This window comes from Euleptes europaea, chromosome 7 (genome assembly GCF_029931775.1).
Source record: "Euleptes europaea isolate rEulEur1 chromosome 7, rEulEur1.hap1, whole genome shotgun sequence".
In the NCBI taxonomy this organism is placed as follows: domain Eukaryota; kingdom Metazoa; phylum Chordata; class Lepidosauria; order Squamata; family Sphaerodactylidae; genus Euleptes; species Euleptes europaea.
This window is the reverse complement of record NC_079318.1, coordinates 48025714-48046380: the sequence shown is the minus strand read 5'-3', so window position 1 is coordinate 48046380 and position 20667 is coordinate 48025714. Positions and strand designations below refer to the sequence as shown.

The window sequence follows — 20667 nt, the reverse complement described above, 5'->3', positions numbered from 1 at the left end:
GAGTAAGCCCTGTTGAACAAAATGGGATTTACTTCTCAGTAGACCTGCTTAAGGCTCCCTCCCTGTGAAGATGTCAGCACCAGCATCAGTCTGGACTCACTGTCTAGACCAAACCTAGGCTAAATCCTGACATTCTTATTTCACTGGTACCACCTTTGGAAACAGTCCCTTCTATCCTACACGCCACAAAGGGCTGAAGAAAAGGAAAATGTCATGTAGGAAATGTGCGCGCTATAGTCACGTGTCTCTATTGCGGTCTGTGTGAGCAGGGAGCCCTGAGTGGAAAGGGGTTCATGCAGAGCGCATCCCTGGCGACACAGGTACAGCGTGCCTCTGCCAAAGGTGACCCTGTTTCCCGCATGGCACTGATTCCTGTGCTGTTTTTTTGTTCTTTTTAAATGACATCATGGGGAAAAAAGCACAATACACCATCCGTCGAGGCATCTCCTTGCGGGGAATTCACAGCCCGCCTTTGCGCGTGAGACGCGCGGTGGTTTCCAGAGACACGCCGCGTGGGATGACCGCACGTCTGCCAGGCGCGTCTGGCGTTCCTTCCTTCCCCGCGGGAATCCCGTAACGTGTGAATGAATCGAGAAAGACGGAGCGGCAAGAGGGGGTGGGGGAGAGGAGGGGATCGGATTGCCCTCCATGAAGATAATTCGCAGTGGGTCGCCGTGTGAGTCTGTCTGCAGTAGTAGAAAAGAGCAAGAGTCCAGTAGCGCCTTAAAGAGTAACAAAAATATTTTCTGGCAGGGTAGGAGCTTTCGTGAGCCACAGCTCACTTCTTCAGATACAGCTAGAATATGAATCCACATTCTAGCTGTATCTGAAGAAGTGAGCTGTGGCTCACCAAAGCTCCTACCCTGCCAGCAAATATTTTTGTTCGTCTTTAAGGTGCTACTGGACTCTTGCTGTTTTCTACTACTGCAGATCTGAAGAAGTGAGCTGTGGCTCACGAAAGCTCCTACCCTGCCAGAAAATATTTTTGTTCGTCTTTAAGGTGCTACTGGACTCTTGCTCTTTTCTACTACTGCAGATCTGAAGAAGTGAGCTGTGGCTCACGAAAGCTCACACCCTGCCAGAAAATATTCTTGTTCGTCTTTAAGGCGCTCCTGGACCCTTGCCCTTTTCTACTGATTGCCCTCCTTCTGTCGCTGTGACCGGTGTTGGGGGGGGGGGCGTAGTGGGCAGGGCAATGAATGAAGACGGGGGCTCCTCCGCATCGCCTTGCTGAAGCGCCCCTAGTGTTCCCTGCGTCCTCCCGCACTGGAAGCGGCGGCGGCGGCGGCGGGGCTGCTGCGTTCCCTCGGCAGGGACCGAGCCGCGTCCCTCCCCTCTCTTTGGGCCTGGCTGCGGGAGGAGGAGGAGGACAGGGAGGAGCCGCCGCCGCCGCCGCCGGGTGCGTGGAGGCCAGGGCCCCGGCTCCCCCCGCGCAGCCCCGCCGGCCGCTCACCTGAGCGACGCAGCCGGAGGCGGGAGGGGTCGGCCGGGCCGCCGCCGTAATCCCGGCCCCGGCGGGGCGGCGGCGCAGGCCATGGCCACGGCCCCGGGAGCCCCGCCGCGCCGCCGCGCCGCCCGCTAGGAGCGCCAGGCCGGCCGGGGGCCCGCGACGAGGCGCGCCGCAGAGGCCTGCGAGGCCCGCCCCGCCGGCCCGGCCCGGCCCGCAAGATGTCCACCCGCACGCCGCTGCCCACCGTCAACGAGCGGGACGCCGAGAACGTGAGTGCCGGCAGGGGCGCCCGGCCTGCTTGGCCTGGCCCGGGCGGGTTCATTGCGCGGGGGGGGGGGAGCTGTTAGCGGGACGCCTCCTACACCCACAGACCCCTTCCCCCAGGCCGCTGTTGGGCCCCCGAGCGCGGCCCGGGCACCCCCGCCGCCAGGCCTCCTCCCTCTGGGGCGCCTCTCTGCCTCGCTGGGGGTGGGGGGGGGATGCTCCCTTTTTCTCTCCTCCAAAAGCCACACCCGGACCCCCCCCTCCTCCTCCTCCTCCTTCTTCTTCCTCCTGGGGACACGGGCTGCCCTTCCTCCTAGCCCTCTTCAAAGCCTCCCAAGCCAAAGCCTTTTCTGGCTGAGGGTGCGCCTCTGCCCCCCCTCCCCCCCTCCTGGGTCTGGCTTAGCCCAGCAGTTCCCCAGAGCCTTTTTCTCCCAGTGGGTAGTCTGTCTGCAGGAGTAGAAAAGAGCTGGAGTCCAGTAGCACCTTAAAGACGAACGAAAATATTTTCTGGCGGGGTAGGAGCTTTCGTGAGCCACAGCTCACTTCTTCAGATCTGCAGTAGTAGAAAAGGGCAAGAGTCCAGTAGCACCTTAAAGACGAACGAAAATATTTTCTGGCAGGGTGTGAGCTTTCGTGAGCCACAGCTCACCTCTTCAGATCTGCAGTAGTAGAAAAGGGCAAGAGTCCAGTAGTCTTTTTTTGTTAGTCTTTAAGGTGCTTCTGGACTCTTGCCCTTTTTCTCCCAGTTTGACTTTCTGCATCTCTCTGTTCCACCCTCCCTTTCCATAGCTGTTTCCCTCCCAAAGTTGGCTGTCATACCAACTCAGGTTTCATATCTTTAGTTCTCAAATTCATATCTTTAATTCTCAAATTCTCAAAACTCAACAATAAGCCCCCCACTCCGTGCAGAGTTTGGAGAATTCAGATGGGGGAAATGTGCATCGAGAGAGTGGCGAATCCAAGGCAAAACCTCCCGTGCGTTTTTGCCCTTTATTTCCTTTGAGAAGTACTGCTCCGTTCTTCAACACTGTATCTTTAGGGGTTCCGTTGTCAGGCTGCATATGCAAGACCTACATCCTGTAATGGGCCAGGCCTGGATGTCTGCATATGACCTCCAAAAACAGGGCTGTTCTGTATATCTGTCGCTGTCTTTATCTATCCATTAAGGCCAGGACAGGATCTGCTTTCATTCCTGTTTTGTCCCAGACTCCTCCTCCTTTCCATTTGCCTCTGCTTCTAGCAAACAACGTATTTCTTTTTCCTCCTGGAGAAGCTCCCTTGGACCTTTTTTTTTTTGGTTCCTGTGAAGTATTCCAGTGAACTTTCCTTTGTGTGGGGACTGCTACTAAAAGAGAAGACTAAGATAAGAGCAATAGAAATAAAGAGGGGTGATCATTTTCCACTGGAAGAGTGTTATTGGAAAAAAAATACAGGAGGAGAAAAAGAGAATGAGAAGCTTGTAAAATCAGTGTTTAAGGCATGCAGTATTTTTAATTGCTTGCTGTGTTGTGACTCCTCAATACAGGAGCACACAAAGTGGAAGATATTAGGCTCTGGGAAAGAAGAAACATGTTTTGAAACGTCCATTTCACATTGCTAACGATTGTTTCAGGTAAAGGAAAAGGCATAGACAGTTCTGAACAGTGATGTGGGACAGAAAATTTTCCAAAACTGTAAATTTTCCAATGCTATATTTTTCCATGGAAAATTTTCCACCCCACATATGTAAATACAGCAGTTTATCTAAAGATATCAAGGGAGTTGTGCTGCAAATCAGTTATGTTTGATGAGTTAAATAAGTGGTATGAAGTGTGGACAAATCCCAGTGCTTATACAAGTTCCAGGGTTGTGTGTGTGTGTGTAAAGTGCTGTCAAGTCGCAGCCGACTTATGGCGACCCCTTTTGGGGTTTTCATGGCAAGAGACTAACAGAGGTGGTTTGCCAGTGCCTTCTTCTGCACAGCAACCCTGGTATTCCTTGGTGGTCTCCCATCCAAATACTAACCAGGGCTGATCCTGCTTAGCTTCTGAGATCTGACGAGATCAGGCTAGCCTGGGGTGTATTTGTCTTTTTTGGCTAACATTATTTAAATCTGAATTGGGAACATATTCAGAAATTTTTTCAATGCATATTGTCCCCCCCACCCAAAAAAAAAAAAACATCACTAACTCAGGGAGTATAAAATCTGGCACTATGTCGGTATGAGCTTATTCTAGTCAGCAGGTGTGATTAATGGGAAGTGAACTGTGGATGGGGTGGAAAGGCTCATTTGTAAGTGGTGGTTGAATGGAAGTAGGGTTTACTATGTTAATGGTGAAATGGGGTATGGTATGTGCAGCCCCATTGGGTTTGGAGGCACAATCTGCTGTGCTTGCTTTTCCTAACAGTTGTAGACAATATTGAACTTGGGAATATTGTGACAATATACCAAGCCCTATATAAAAACCCTTGTTTTGAGAGTTTGATTTAATGTGAAAGTGTGGGGGGCGGGGAGAGAAGCACAATGGGAAAAGCAACTCAAGTCATGAAAGTAGCATTGCTTCCCATAGTCCAGTATACCTTTGTCAGACATTCTGACCAGTGTAAACTTCTTGTGAACGTCTCCCTTTTACTGGAGACTGGCAGCCCATTCCTAAGGGTGTGTGTGTTACAACGACAGCCGGGAGTGGCGCTGCCATGCTGCCTCCTCAGAGGCTTTCTGGCTGCCACAAAGAAATTTAACTTCTGTAAAAAATAGGAAAATGCCTCCATAGACTTCAACGGGGCTAAAACACCAAAAAAGGTACTGTAGTTATGCCACTGCGGGAAGGGGTGTTCCTGGGGCAAAAGTGGTTAGGAAGCTGCCTGAAGGCAGCTCCGCCCCCGGGAACACCTCCCAGGATGGTGGAGTGGGGACTTGTGCCACTGGTATGCTGCCAGGAGGCAGCGCCTGAGCCACAGCGTGGCATCCCAGCACCAGCGTGGTTGCCACACATTATGGCATAATCGCCCCTTATCACAGATTAAATGGGTACTTACACTGACGCGGGGTCATGCCGTCTTCTAAGGAGCTTCGCCTCCCCCCCCCCCCGCCCCGTTCAGCCTTGGTATAAACTTGTTCCTGATTATTGTGCAACATCTCTTCTGGTTTAATTAATACTTTCAGATGTAAGACTACTGTAGTGTAAAGGAAAACACCTCGTATCCCAATAAACATTACACTTTTCCAATGGGTTTTGCTATATTTAAGACCTCTCAAGTGGGGAGAGCTCCTCTTCTAATATGTCTGTACCTCCTACCCATCGCAGTACCTTCTACAAGGGAAAATGAAGAAGAGTTGTTTCTTTATCCACAGTGTTCTTAAGGATAACATCATCCCTTCCAAAGGCAAAAATCTTACTCTTGAAAGGGGATGGTATAGTACTAGGATTACCATCATGCTATGATTTGTTATTTTCAATCAAGGTTGAAAGCATGGTTTAAGTCACCGAAGGGTGCTCCCTCCTCCTTTTAACTTGTCATATTTTGACATTACTTCCTTGACAAATGGCATTTTGTTGGCTTGGTTTCACAGTTTAGGCAGATTAGTTTGTTTCTTGTTCTGTTCTTTGAATGCATTATAGTAAAACCGAACAGCTGTATGAAGAAGGCAATGGGATGGATGAGGGTCAATAAACTGAAACTCAGTCCAGATAAGATTAAGGTGCTGATGGTCAATGATTAAGCCACTCAAGAACTGAGGAGTCCGTGAACACCCCATGAAGGAGCAGGTTTGTAGCTTGGAGGTGCTGCTGGTAGGGATATAAATTTCATTTTTTAAAGCAACCATTCAAACATGATTTAATTAGCTAGAGGACCTCAGACGTATAGAGAGGGCCCAATCCTGCAGATTCTGTAATTGTTCTGTTGGCTCTCATTAACAGACTCCTCTGTTCATTTGGCCTTATGTTAAATGTTTGTGGAAATATATAAATGGTAAATGAATAATTCTTGTTTAATCATTTAAATATTTAACAGTTTAGACCTCTACCTGTCAGATTCTAGCTTGTGGTTGGAGGCTCAGATCACCTCTGTGGTCCCTAGCAGCATTGGTTGATGCAGTAGCTATAGTCCTTCCTCAGAAAGTGTGGTCTGGTCATGGAGATGCATGTTTTGATCATATACAGGTGACACTACATTTTTTGATCATATGCAGGTGACATTACTGTAATGTGCTTTGCATGAGACTGGATGCTTCAGTTGGTCTAAAATGTAGTGGCCAGACTATTGTCAGGGACTGGATTCAGCTGCATGGGCTGCCCATCTGTTTCTGGCCACAATTAACAGTACTGGTTCTTATCTTGTGTGCGTATAAAGTGCCGCCAGTTGCAGCCGACTTATGGTGACCTCAGCAAGGGGCTTTAAAGGCAAGTAAGATACAGAGCTGGTTTGCAATTGCCTTCCTCTGCGGAGTCTTCCTTGGTGGTCTCCCTTCCAAGTACTGAACCTGCTTAGCTTTCAAGATCTGATAAGATTGGGCTGTACCATGCTGCCTTCCCTCCTGGTTCTTACCTTAAAGGTCCTACATTACTCGGGATGGGGGTACTTGAAAGACTGCCTCTTCCCATATTGTCTGGCCTGCCTGTTAATATCCTCTTCTCAAGCCCTGCTCTTAGTGCTTCCACTTGCAGAAGTGAGACAGGGCTTTTTCAATAGTGGGACCTCACCTTTGCAATTCCCTCCCCCTTGAGGCTCACCTGATGCCTACCGTACTTTGCTCTTCTTTAGATGCCTGGCCAAAACGTTTCTTTTGATCCAGGCATTTTTTTAAAGCTGTTTTTGTGGTCTGCTTCTAGCCTGATTCTTTTATGAATATCGTTTAAGGCTGCTTAATGTTTTATGCTGGTTTTTGTTTTTGTTTGTTTGTAAGATCTCTGGAGAGGCAACATACATTTTCTAAATAAATAAAAGGAAGTCTTGTTTGCTTGCTTTGGTAAAGCTAATAGAAGCTTGAAGAAGGTTAATTTTTCTTTCATATTGTGAAGCAGATTTATTTATATTTGACATGCTTTGGAAACCTAGAAATAATGTAGAATATGGTTACGGTAGTATATATGAACTCTGGGTCTTCTGTGGATGGTTCTGAACAGAAAAATATAGCAGTCTGTGGTCCACCGTACTGGCATCTTTCATGGAAGGAAGATTAGGAAAGCAGTGTGAGGATTGTTAAGAAAAAAAGAAGTTGGAAAATAACAAAATACTGTAATATGATGAAGAATCCCACACCAACACTACAGAAGCAAATAACTGATTGTCTGAAGAATGATCTGAAGATATTTTAAAGGATGGGATGTAGTTTTTCTTCCTGCCACATGAACAAGCTAGTTCCTAATTTTATTTTACACCGCCTTGATATACCGCCTGTCTTTCCAATGGGGGGACTCAAAGTGTCTTACATCATTCCCTTGAATCTGTGTCTTCTAGATCCTAGTCCAACACTAACCACCACACAACACTGGCTGTCATAGATGCTTTGGTTCTTCTGCTGCTACAGATGATGGGTTTGTTCTGGATTATAAGAGTGGTGTGGTTGTAAATCCAATAGTCTCTGAATGTGGGAAATCATATTGGAAGGGCTGAGGATGAGGCTTGTTTGTTTGTGGACTTCCGAGGGCAGCCTTTAAACAGTGTGGCAGAGGGAACCTACATGCAAGTCCATAGGCTGAGAATTCCCTTGTGGCTTGCTTATGACTGCAATACCCAGAAAGGAAGACTGAGATACCAAGAGCGGAGTGAGAGGGGCCGGACTGGGCACAGTACCTGGGAAGGCTGAATAACTTCTTTACTCCCACAGGGACAGAAATAGATGCTTGCAAGATTGTTTCCCCACACTGTGGGAATTTTTTCCCCTTTGGGGGTGGGGACTGAAATTTTAGGGAAAACTGAAATATAGGTGATACTTATTTTGCTATTAAACCAAACCTATTTTGCTGCTTTAACAACAAAGTGCATTTATCAGGTGACACAGTTGGCCCATTTCCAGAGTTCTCACTCTTCAAATGCCAGCTAGATTTGTAAATAGCAAAGCTGTATTCTTCTTAATCCTTTCATTGCAGGCTTGGATACCCTGGGATAATGGGGCAGGATGGCTTGAGAAGGTAGCTGTGGAAGGCAATGGCATAATTCCTGGCTATATAACACTTCCATGACAGTGGCTAGATTCATTGGAGTGGGATGGAATTGAACTACTAGAAGAAAACAACTTCACCCTCTAGTATGGGGACTGTATAAAGGAGCGTCTTTTCCCAACTAGACACCTTTCTTCATTAAAGGTGGAGCTGGGTCACAGATCCTTCTAGTGATCAGGAGCATGAGCAACACAAATGAAGGTAGTAAACTGCTATTTTAAGGAAATAAATTGGTGCTTTATTTTTGCTTGGGAAGTTTGATAGACATTAAGTTTGGACTTGTTTTTTTGAGAAATTTCTGCAGAAGTTAAATGGAAAATTCTCTCTTTAAAAAGCCGTGGAATTATTTAATTAACAATCACCAATAGATTACATCATCTACTTTTAATTTTTTTAACTTTTTATTCTTGAATTTGAAATTGTAACACATTCATAACAGTTTTGTTAACTGTGACTTAAAATCTTAACTGTAAACAAATTACCACTCAAAGGAGATAAATTCAAGCTTTTGGAGCATGTGATGTTCTTAGTTGAACCAAACTTGTCTTAAATTAGTTTTTAAAAGCCATGCAGTGTTTCCACTCTAAAGCTGGTGCATGTGGGAACAGTTTAGATTGGGCAACAAATCTGTAAGTTTCAAGACTGACAACTGGTGAAGGAGCAGTTTAGAAAAGCACGTAGCAGCAATGACCACTTCTGGTTTGAGAGAAAGAACAGGTATTTGGCTCAAAGAAGAAGAGGTAGTTGGCTACATGTATGACAGTAATTCTTAGGCTTGCTTCTGAGTACGAAAATATGGATCATATCTGAGGAGCAGAGCTGCAGGAGACAATTCTTGTTAAATAGTTCCTTTTATTGCCTTAAGGAACAGCATGTCCTATTTTCAGGTTCACAGCTGAACTGATTTTTTTTTGCCCATACTTGTAGAATGGTGTGATGATAGTATCTCCCTGTAGATGGGGTGGGGGGCACTCTTCACTATTAGGACATATGATACCTAGTCTCAGATCACAGTATTAAGGACTAGTCCATCAGATTTTCCTGTTTTGTGCACTGGTTTTCCTATTTGCTTCTAGGCCCAATTCAAAGTGATAGTTATTACCTTTAAAGCCCTTTGTGGCCTAGGGCCTTCATACTTATTGAGCCACATTTCCCAGTACGTGCCTATACACCAGCAACGTTTTTCAGACAGCCTTCTCTTTATGATTTCCTCCCTTTGGACTGTCCGTGCCGCAAGGTCACAGGCTTTCTCCAGGTCACAGGCTTTCTCTGTGGTAGATCTGGTCCTTTAGAATGGCCTACCAGTGTAAGCATGGAGGGCACCTTCACTTGCTACATTTGCAAAATACGTGTGTGTGACGTAGTTTTATTCCAGAGAGCGTTGGATGGTAGGTAATCTACTTTGGGAGATTTGACTGCAATCTTTTAAAAATCAGTGTGCTTTTAAATAGTGTGTGCTTTTTAATCTGTAGTTTGTCTGTTTTTACTTTGTGCATTTTAAAATCTTTATTGTACTGTTTTGTTTCCTTGTAAACAGGTGTTGCATTGTTTTATTTATTTATAAAATTTACATACTGCCTTTTCACCCAACTCAGGTACCCCAAACTGGCAAACATTTGAAACATAAAAATAGCATATTATATATTTATATATAATTTAAAACAAAACATGCCAACAGGCAGGATGGCTAATAAGAGTTAGTAAGGGAATGCCAAATAAAAATCACCCGCCAGCCGAAGACAACAATTAGGGGAGACAGTTGAATCTCCTTGGGTAGGAAGTTGCAAAGTTTTGGTGCCGTGACTTAGAAGGCCCTTTCTCTGGTTGCTGCCTCTCTAGTCTCTGATTTTGGAGGCACCTGAGGCAGAGCCTCTGAAAATGACAGGAATGGTTGGATTGGTTCATACGGGAGAAGGTGGTTCTTCAGGTATGCTGGCTTGAAACTGTACAGGCCTTTAACAGTTAATATCAGCACTTTGAATTGGGCATGGAAGTAAATAGGGAGCCAGCGCGGAAGAAACAAGATTGGAGTGATATGATCCCTATGACTCGCTCCTGTCAGCCTTTTGGCCGCAGCATTCTGTACCAGTTGTAGCGTCCAGATAGTCTTTAAGGGCAGCCCCACATAGAGCACCTTGTTAGCAGCCCTGAGTCTGAGGAAGTAAGGTGGGATATAAATGTTTTACGTAAAGAAAATTTGATTATTCTTCACAGACTAGGTAAATTGTCTGTAAAGTTCATGTAGCAATTGTCTTTTTTCATTTATTTATTTATTTTCTGCATTTCAGCTAAGAGTTAGTGTGGTGTAATGTGGTTAGAATGTCAGACTGCCCTTGGAAAGACCTACGATAGGTTCAAATTCCAGCTCATGTATCTCACTGAGTGGCCTTATGCAAGTCACCTTTTCTCACGTAAAATCTACCTCACAAGGTTGTTATGAAGATAAAAAGAGGGAAGGGGTCAATGCATGTTGCTCTGAGCTTCTCAAACAGTAGGCAAGATTTTAAGAAAAATCCTTATAATAGATTTCTTACCAAATGTATGTCACCATTTTAGAGTATGCATGTGTGAAGTGGTTAAGTTCTATTTCTGTGCTGTAACTCCTTTTCCCCTGACCGGAAACATCTGTGAAGAAGTTGTGGAGAACTGTAGAACAACATGCAGTGAGAGCCAGTGTGGAATAGTGGTTAGAATGTTTGGACCATTCTTCCTCAGAAGCTTGTTGGGGCCAGTGACACACTCTCAGCTTAACCATCTTCACATGGTTGTTGTGAAGATAAAACGGAGAAGAGGGAAATGTTATAGGCCACTTTGAGTCCCCATTGGAGAGAAAAGCTGGGTATGCATATATTAAATATCCTACATACTGAATAATATTGAAAAAAATATTTCAAATTCCTTGCTGCCAAAATAATTTTTAGAGGTGCTAACACAAGATATTTAAGTTTTGGGGATTTTTCAGCCTTGAATGTATTTGTAAAGCTTTCATCACTATTTATAGAAGAATCTTTGGGTAGTGGGGGTAGGTTGAAGGGCTGTTTGAAAATCAGAACTGTGGGTTCATGAAATTTTGTGGTAATGTTCTAGGAGTTTTACTTGTAATGGTTTTCTGATTATTCCTGCCTCCAGGTTGGAGGTAACAGGTGACAGTTGAGCCGTGTGACTGGGTTAAGTCTTCACTTGGTATTAAGCCTTTTTTAGTGGAGGCGTTTCTTATTGTGATGATTTGTAGGTTACTGTAATTTGAATGCCTAGCTGTAGAATAGCGTTCTGAGAGTGAGCGTTTGTACACACACTGGGAGATAAGGTAGCTTTCTTTATATTGCTGTTTTGTGATAGTGTCTTATCGTTATTCCAAGGAGTAGTGGATGTATGAGAGTTGGTTGAAGTTACGAAAATTCCAGATTTTTTTCAGACTTAGTATCACAAGGTCACTTCAGAAAAGGTCAGCATATCGAGAAGCTGGTTTATACGCAGCTTTCTTCATGATTTTGAACAAAGCATCATTGAAAGGGTGAGAATGAAGCAAATTGGTTTTATCCTGTACTTCAGAGTGAATTTGAGTGATTGCTACTATTCAGTATGTGTAAGACAGGCTGTAATGCTGTCCAGATGGGGAAACTTACAGGGAATGTCAGAATCTTGAGAATAGATGGTTGGTGTAGAAGAGTAGAGAAATATACGGTGTTCTGAGTGAAACTAATTCTTTAGACATGCATTTTTAAGCTTGTATAAATTTAAATATGTCTGGAAAACCTGCTGTAACCCACTCTGAGCTCATAGGATAGTGTCAGAAACGAATCTAATAAATAAAGTTGCTTTATGTTAAATTAAATGTGGATGAGAACAGTCTCTGCTACATTATACTTCTCAAGGTAATAAAAGAGGCAGTGTGAACATTTATTCTGAAATGTGCAAAATTCAGGAATGACTATGGATATGAAAAGAATTTCCTTTCTAGGAAAGGTGTATGGGCACTGACAATTTACTGCAAAACATGCCTTCATTGCATGAATGTTGAAAGTTTTGATTTAAATTACCGCTAGAAGATCTGTTAGTATTTTTGCTGTCTCCTTAAATGTTTGAAAGTGAATGTTTGGACCACTGTATACTAGGGAACTACTCTTGCAGAAATAGTTTGGATAGAGGGCTCTTTTCAATGCATTTTCCATTGTTATTTAACACAGAGGAGTATGAGATACTTACTACTTCTCTGTACGAGGACAGATTTTTAAAAGGTTTAGAATCATCCCCACTGAAGTGGCCATTTAAACAGTATTTATATTTTATTGTATGTATTAAGGTTTCTTTTCTCATTAAGATCCAAGTCTCAGAATCCCCTTCGGGGGGAGACCATAGCTCAGTGGTAGAGCATCTGCTTGGGGTGCAGAAGGGCCCAGGTTTAATCCCCAGCTACTCCAGTTAAAAGGACCAGGTAATCGGTAATGTACAAACCTCTGCCTGAGACCCTGGAGAACCACAGCCAGTCTGAGTAGACAGGACTCACTTTAATAGACCAATGGTCGGATTCAGTAAAAGGCAGCTTCATGCGTTCAATCTTTTAGTAGCTCTATCATCTATGAAGCTAGTGGCCAGTATAGAATAGGCTTTCTTTATGTGCAGTGATCCCCAAAACCATCTTCTTGCTGGCTGAGATGGTCTAAATTAGGGTTTTTTAAAATCTATTTATACATGTCTAATCTAGGATGAGAAGAGCCCTGTGGCGCAGAGTGGTAAACTGCAGTACTGCAGTCCAAGCTCTGCTCATGAGTTCGATCCCAACAGAAGTCGGTTTCAGGTAGCCGGCTCAAGGTTGACTCAGCCTTCCATCCTTCTTAGGTTGGTAAAATGAGTACCCAGCTTGCTGGGGGTAAAGGGAAGATGACTGGGGAAGGCACTGGCAAACCACCCCGTCAAACATAGTCTGCCTAGGAAACGTCGGGAATGTGACCCCATGGATCAGGAATGACCTGGTGCTTGCACAGGGGACCTTTACCTTTTTTTAAATCTAGGGTGATTTGGTTTTATTTGCCACATTTTAGTTATTCTGCATTTTGCTTTTTGGATTTTTTTTATTGCCATGTGTTAAATGTTATTTTCTCCTTGCCTTGAAAATTGTTGTATTGAAAAGTAGACTAGAAGTCTTCTAAATAAATATACTGTACGTTCCCCTCTTGTAAAACTATGTGGTTGGCATCATGACAAAGTTGTGAATAGACCACAAAGTACCTGGGCCTCTTTTTGCTATTTTATGGTACATATCAGAGGCACCTTTAGGATTTGCTGCATCAGACCTGATGCCATCTGTCTACTACATAGTAGTGAAATGGCAGAAGAAGAAGAACCTCACACAGACTCTGTGAAGTCCAGTGGGCCCCTGTGACCATCAGCCTTCGTGGTTAGATTTGGAGTCTGTGGGTAGTGTAATGTCAATGCGGAAGAGCCCCCAAGGAGGATTGGGGATGGTGGGGATAAGCTGACCCTTATTCTGGCTTCCACCATATTGGCAGCTAAGTTCCATAGCAAGGGCAGCCCATTCCTGAGCTCTGGGGCCAAAAGAGCTCAGGAGGCGCAAGTGACCATGCCAGCATCCGGGCCACTTGCACTGCCGAGAGAGGCAGGGACGCCAGCGTTGGGGCACTCATGCCGGTCTCCCTGCACTGGTGCGGCAGCACAGCCCTGGGACGCCGGCATGCCCTCCTGCTGGCGTCCCACCGACGCAAATTCCCGTGCCATCATCCCAGGAGGCATTTCCAGGGTGTGTCGGGGGCGGAGCTGCCAGCAGGCAGCTTTCTGACCCCTTTCAGGCCAGGAACGCCCCCCTCCAAAACAGCATTGCTGTGCCAGGTTTTTCCTGGTGCAGACTCGCTGTTTTCAATGGGGAAATTGGCCCATTTTTAGGGGGAATTTTTTTAAAGGCTTTTTAAAGCCTTTTGGCAGCCGGAGAACAGCTTTGGAGGTGACGTCTTGGCTACGCTGTCCCCAGCCACAGAAAAGTTCAGGAATGAGCTGTAAGTAGCTACAGGAATACCTCCTTCTCTTAATCATTCAACCTTCCCAATAAAAGGTTGGTAGCTCCAGCTGCAGGTATTAGCCCCAAGCCAGCATGACCAAGCAGATTGCCAGGTGTTACTAAGAATCATAAGACCTGGGAGACTGTACCTAACAGGTAGAGGAAGAAGAGGTAACAAGTGAGCTTTCACCAGAGACCAGGAGGTGTTATGGAACTAGGTTCTGGGACCTGGCTATTGCTGCTGATGTAAAAGACTGCTGTCTTTGTTTTGTGGGCTGTTTTTGGTTAAACCGCATTCACATAAACAAGTTATCTTGCCTCTGTGAGTTTTAATGACCGTCCAAATCCTTTGAAGGACCCCTGCCTCAGGCAAAACAGCCTCTGGGAAAACATGAATAAGTGCAGCTGGTGGTGGAACAAGCTGTGACAGTACATATAGAACAGAAATGATATATAACTCCTCTTTAATCATCAGTTCGGCAGAGTATTAGCCACCTGATGACGCAAGAAGTCATCAAACACACATCAAGCTGCTTTCTACTGAGTCAGACCCTTCACCTAGCAAGGTCAGATTCCCCCCCCCCACTGAGCTCCATCCCCTAACAGTACACCTTGTGTCCCTGCTCCCCGCAAGGCTAAGCGTATTACAGGTTCATTTTGTAACTTGAACTAGTATTGGGTGATATTGCGTGTTTACTGTGTTTGCTGCAGTAATAGGAATTGTGATCAGCCCTTAATGTAACAAAACATCCTATGGGCAGGGAGCTGTTCCTGTTGGCAGCAGAGGCTAGAACTCACAATAGTGGGTATAAAGTATGGACAGAAAAGTACCGACTGGACATTAGGAAAAAAAATTTTTACAGTAAGAGTAGCTCAGCAGTGGAATTGGCTGCCTAGGGAGGCAGTGAGTTCTCCCTCTCTGGAAGTATTCAAGCAGCGGCTGGACGAAAATTTGTCAGGAATGGGCTGCTCCTGCACTGAGCAGGGGGTTGGACTAGATGGCCTCTTTGACCCCTCTATGATTCTATCCATGTTAGTTACAGTGTTTCCCAGCCTGTGGGTTATGACCCAAGCCCTCCCTAATGTTGTTAATTAATTAATTAATTAAATTCAATTTATTCCTCATCCTTTCCTGGCAGGGCTGGGCTCATGGCGGCTTACAATGTAAACATGATAAATAAATAGATGTATAACATTAAAGCATGTATTTAAAACCATAAATCCTAAATCTAATAACAATACAGGATGGCGCCCTATCACTGCTATGAAGATGGTAGACTAGAACAATGACTATTAGGGAGGCCACACTGTTTTAGCCAGAATCTGGAAAATGCGGGCAAAACGCATGGGGAGAATGAGGTGACCTTTGAGGGGTGGAAAAGGCATGCATAATCAAAAGGAAGCCCCAAAGAAGTCAGTGGGGGTGACCATGGGGAAACGTCCCTGCATAAAAGGCCTTTGTTACAGCAACTAATGGAAGCATGTTAAATTGGAGGGGGCCATTGGAGAAATAATGCCTTAGCTGATCAAGAATTTCCTTCTTGGTTTCCCATGTTAAAATCTAAAACTCTGCCTTGCTCTTCTATAGCAACCCTGTTACCTTTCTGAGGGTCTATAGCAATAAATGTTAATTTTGATCTGTTGCTTATCAAAGATGTTCAGAATAGGGTGTAATTCTTCTCTGTGGAGTTGTGAGCAGTTGCTAATGAGGTGAGAGTTTCTTCTTTTTCTTGTCTGTTTCTCTCACCTTCCCCTGCCCAGTCCAATTTTAGCATATTTTCATTGGGACAGACAATAATTCAAACACACTCATTGTGATTTGAATATGCTTGCTTTTGTGCTTAGCACTGGGGATGACAGTGCCATAGGTATCGATGTGTGTGATGTGTATATTGTGAGCTATCACTGTTCAACTGTTGCCGAGATGGGGGGAAAAGCTTTCCGCCAACATTGGGAGGCAAATTATGAGAGTTCAGGCGCCAGCATGTTAGTAACACAGTGCAGGCGCCAGATCATCCGAGAGGCTTTTGGCATATGTGCAGTCTGGCTTTCCCAGAACCATGTCCACCAGGCTGAAAGTTTGTTTTGTTTACCTTAGGAGATTTGCCTTAGGAGATTTGTTTGTCTGTGTCTTCTGGTCAGGTGATTATTAAATGACATAGCTTACAAAAAAAGAATTGTGAAGAAAGACGATAGCTGATGATGTAATTCAGTCTACTGTAGAGTTAAATTGCCCAAATGATGCTCAGAAAAGGGGAGAAGGGTGTCCATCCATAAAGAATTTTGAAGGTCTTTGGTACTATGCCAATAGTTGCTGTTGTCAGCTGTGCTGGTGGGCATAAATGCACCATTTGCATTCCTTCAATCTGCCATTGCACATGTCAATCACTACAGCACTACTGCATCTGCTGCTAGGACTGCTGGATGGGTGAGAAGAGATCCTGCTGTACATACAGGGAGGGTGGGTTATAAATAACAAAATAAATAAATAAATAATGGCTTAATGAGTATTCATGGGATGAGATCTGTGCACAGAAGCTTTGTTGTTCAACTTTAGGGGCATGCTCTTTAGTGATTCTGTAAGCCAACATAGCTATGAAAAGAATGGCCCTTATAGATGAGACTAATAGACAACTGAAGTAAAATTGCAGAGTGAAATGTACTTTGATCTGTTTTCCGTGCTAAGCCTCTGGTGTCTTGGACTTTATGAACGGCATAAGCCTCAAGTGGACCTACTAATAGAAAGTTGCATTTCAGTGCTGTTTGGTTTTACAGTACTGAAATTTCCCCTATGTAACACGGTTCTGGAAAATTATATTGTTGCCCTGCTTCTGGGCAGAAACTTCCAGATTTTTTTAATGGCAGTGTTAAAGATCTGTACTATCTAACTCATCTTATATTCTAATAGCAAAGTCAGCTAAATCTTTGGATAATTAATTCCAAAGACTGGAGCTATGAATGGGCAAGACAGATCTTTCTACAGAGCTTAAAATGGCCCCAGGTTTGCAGAAAAAAATGAAATCTAAAAGAAAAAAACCTTTTTGGGGATTTTAAAAAATCCAAAAATGATAAAAGGAGTGCATGTAGTTTTAAGCAGCAGATTCCCTCAGTGGCTGTCACTAGGCAACCACAGCATTCCAGGCTTCAGTTGCAGATGGAAGGGAAAAGGCCCTTTCCAGACCTATTTTGGTCGTTGAGGGAGGACACGTTGGGGCCAGGCCTAGGGTTATCAGCTCCAGGTTTTCAAATTCCTGGAGATTTTGTGGTGGAGTCTGAGGAGGGCAGGGTTTTGGAGAGACCTCCGCTGGATATACTGCCATAGAGTTCTCCCTCCAGAGCAGCCATTTTTTTCATGGGGACAGGCTTCTGTGGTCTGGAGTTCAGTTATAATCTCCAGATCCCACCTAGAGGTTGGCAATCCTAGGCCAGGCAGCAACCTTTGGATGGCGTGATGCCACCTGACTTGCATGACTCAACTGGGTCTGGCTGTTAGGTACTGTTCAACAGCAGCCACCCAATGAAAGCCAGTGTGGTGTAGCGGTAAGAGCTTCAGAGTAGGGTCTGGGATACCCAGGTTTTTTAAAATTGCTTTTATAAAAGAATGGGTACAAAAGGAAAAAAGGGGAGAGGGGAAGAGTAAGGGTTTCCACAATACAATTAAAAAATGAAAATACACAAACATATCAAACAGACCCAGGTTTGACCCCCACTTTGCTGTGAAAGCTTACTGGGTGACTGTGGACCAGTCACATGTTTTCAGGCTGACCTATCTCGCAGGGTTGTTGTATGGATAAAAAGGAGATGAGACTAATGTAAGCTGCTTTGGTCCCCTTTGTGGTGAAAAGCTGTAGTTTTCAAAGTAGAGGCTGCGGGGGTGAGGTGGAACTCTTAAGGTGGGGGTGGGGTAAAGGTAGGTTGGTTGTTGGGTGAGGAGGTAGGCTTGCCAACTCCCGGTTTGGAAATTCCTGGAGATTAGAGGGGTGGAGCTTAGGGAGGGTGGGGCTTGAGGAAGGGAGGGGTCTCAGAAGGGTATAATGCCAAAGACTACACCTTCCAAAGTAACCATTTCGTCAAGGAGAGCTAGAATGGCCAACGTCCAGGTGAGGGCTAGAAGTCACCTGGAGTTATAACTGATCGCCAGATGACAGAGATCAGTTTCCCTGGAGAAAATGGCTGCTTTGTAGGGTGGGTTTTATGACATTGCACCCTGCTGAGGTTACTTCCCTTCCCAAACATCACCTCCCCAAGACTCCACCCCAAAATTTGCAGGAATTTCCCAACCTGGAGCTGGCAACCCTAAGAGAAACTGATCTCTGTAGTTGGGTGATCTGTTGTGATCCCAGGAGAGCTGCCGCCGCCACTGCTGCTGTGTGGGGGGAGGGAGAGGAAGAAGGTGGGAGGCCAAAAGTGTGATGGGAGGCAGAAAAGGAGAGTGATGGGTGGGGGGCAGAAAGAGAGAGAAAGTTACATGCATGGAGGAGAGAGAAAGAAAAGGTTTGGCAGGAGGGAGACAGAGGGAAGTAGGGGGGAGAGGGGAGGAAGCAAAGGTTGGGGGAAATGGGATAGCTCCTCCCGCAAGTTTCTTGCAGGTCCCCACTTGTTTGTACTATTTGCTGATTACAAGACTGCTGTGATCTCTTTTCTGACTTCCCAGTGTTTGTGAATGTGTGCATGCTGCTACTAAAAATAATCTTTCCAATTACTTGTAAACAGTTGTTGAATGCCAGACTATGGTTTTCTTCAAGCTGTGTGTATTCTTGTTTCTTCTTAGGTCATGTGTTCTAATGCTTTATGTTGTTGTTGTTGTTGTTTTTGATAATGACAAGAACCAAATACCTGACTGTCTTCAGTCTGCACAAAGGCTGTTCTGTGAGATTGATTGCATCCTTTTTTAAAAAAAAATAATAATAATCACATCTCAGGTTCTTGAAGAATAGACCAAGAAGAGTTGATATTACATGAAGTTTGACAGAGCCATGTAAGAATCTATGTATGATTTGGCAACCCCATAGATAGTAAATTTAAAAAATTCAATTCTATACCACTGGGGCTAAATAAGAAATAAAGAGGTTAATGTAAGTGAATATCTGTTTGATTTTTTTTGAAAGAGCCAATATAACTGGTCTAATATAGCACTTTTACATATTAAGAAATATCCATAACCACCAGTCACTATGGAAGCTTAAAAACAGAATTTTTGGTTGAGATCTTGCTTTTAGAATGGCTTTCCCAAAGTACCCTTCTGGCTAATTGAGGTTTGTTGAAACATCTTGAATAATCTGTCCAGTTGCTGTTATGTGTTCATTGTAATGTCATACTAATTTATCTAATAAGATATGGTTGCTATATAATAAGATATAATTTATTTAATAAGGTATGGTCATAAACAGATTGCCCATTCTAAGTGGCATACATCACAATCATAATCCTATGCCTGCAAATAAGGGTGTGAAACCAAGTGCAAGACGGTTGAACAGGTGTTGACATTTTTGGTGCAGCAAGTTTCCTTATGGCTTCCAGACTATAGCAGACAAAAAGCAAGTTGCAAATATTAAAATTCTGGGTCATCAGGTCAGTGCCATCACCAATTACCGTTGCCAGAGATGCCACTGATATTTGTATAATAGCTCAGAACTTAGTGGAGAGAGAATATGATAAAACAGGATTGAAGACATTCTGTCTGACCTACTTAAATGCGTTTGTGCAACCACAGAAATAATGGCCTGTCACCCACCACTATTCACCAAAGTTTAAGTCTGTCTTCTGGAAAAGAGCTACTAATAGCTCATTCTGCAGCGGCCGGGGACAGCGTGGCTGCATAAGGGGACATTTCCGGCCTGAAAGGGGTTAGGAGGGAACACCTCCTGGGACGTCGGCATGAGGACATGCGCCAACACAACACCGGCGGGAGGCTGAGCTGCTGTCCAAGGGCCGTGCTGCCGCAGCAGTCTTAAAGGGCCACTGCAAGTGGCACGGACGCCGGTGTTAGGGTCTTGGCCCCTCCTAAAGCCCATTTGGCCCCCAGGCTCAGGAATACACTGTTAACCTTGAGGAAGGCAGCTTCGAGATCTTGCTGTGTGGAGTGGTAGGATACAGGGTGCTGACTTTGGCCCACTCCCTCTATGTTGGACTGTAGTACTGTGTAGTAGTAGTGACACACCTGATGTGCAGTGGTAGAAAAGAGCTAGAGTCCAGTAGCACCGTAAAGACTAATAAAATTTCTGGCAGGGTATGAGCTTTCATGAGTCACAGCTCACTTCTTCACTTCTGAGATGGTTTAAAGTAGAACACCTGATGTGCAGTAAACCAAGACTATGTCTGTGCCACTGGACTCACCTAGCATGTCTCTATAGCAATGTTCTCCTCTCTGCATGGTTGTCTTACGCGTTTCAGGAGTGTTGGGTGTCTGGTTTCCAAACTCATAGCTGCATACAAATGTGTTCCCTTATTGACCAGTGTTGTCTTTAGCCTTATACTGAATATCAAATGATATACTTGCTTTCAGATAAAAATACGTTAATAAAGCTCTGCTCAAGAAATCAATATGTGTTTATTCCTATGCTAGTAGACAGTCACAACATAAACATTGAACCTTGAGAAAAATGTACTGTAATTGGCACTTAATAGATTTTGGTATGTGTATGTTAAGTACTATCAAGTCGCTTCTGACTCATGGTGACCCTATGAATCAATGTCCTCCAAAATGTCCTATCTTTGACAGCCTTTCTCAGATCTTTCAAATTGAGGGCTGTGGCTTCCTTTATTGAGTCAATCCATCTCTTGTTGGGTCTTCC

At 44.5% G+C, this 20667-nt stretch overlaps 1 protein-coding gene across 5 annotated transcripts in view; it reads left to right on the top strand.

Moving 5' to 3' along the window:
* The first annotated feature begins 1666 nt into the window (after nt 1-1666).
* Nucleotides 1667-20667, top strand: part of MARK1 (microtubule affinity regulating kinase 1) — a 73158-nt gene continuing 54157 nt past the window's right edge. For all 5 annotated transcript variants that reach the window (XM_056852834.1, XM_056852835.1, XM_056852831.1 and 2 more), the window contains exon 1: nt 1667-1719. In XM_056852834.1, coding sequence (XP_056708812.1) covers nt 1669-1719 — 51 coding nt within the window. In that variant the 5' untranslated portion in view covers nt 1667-1668. The remainder of the gene's footprint in view (nt 1720-20667) is intronic.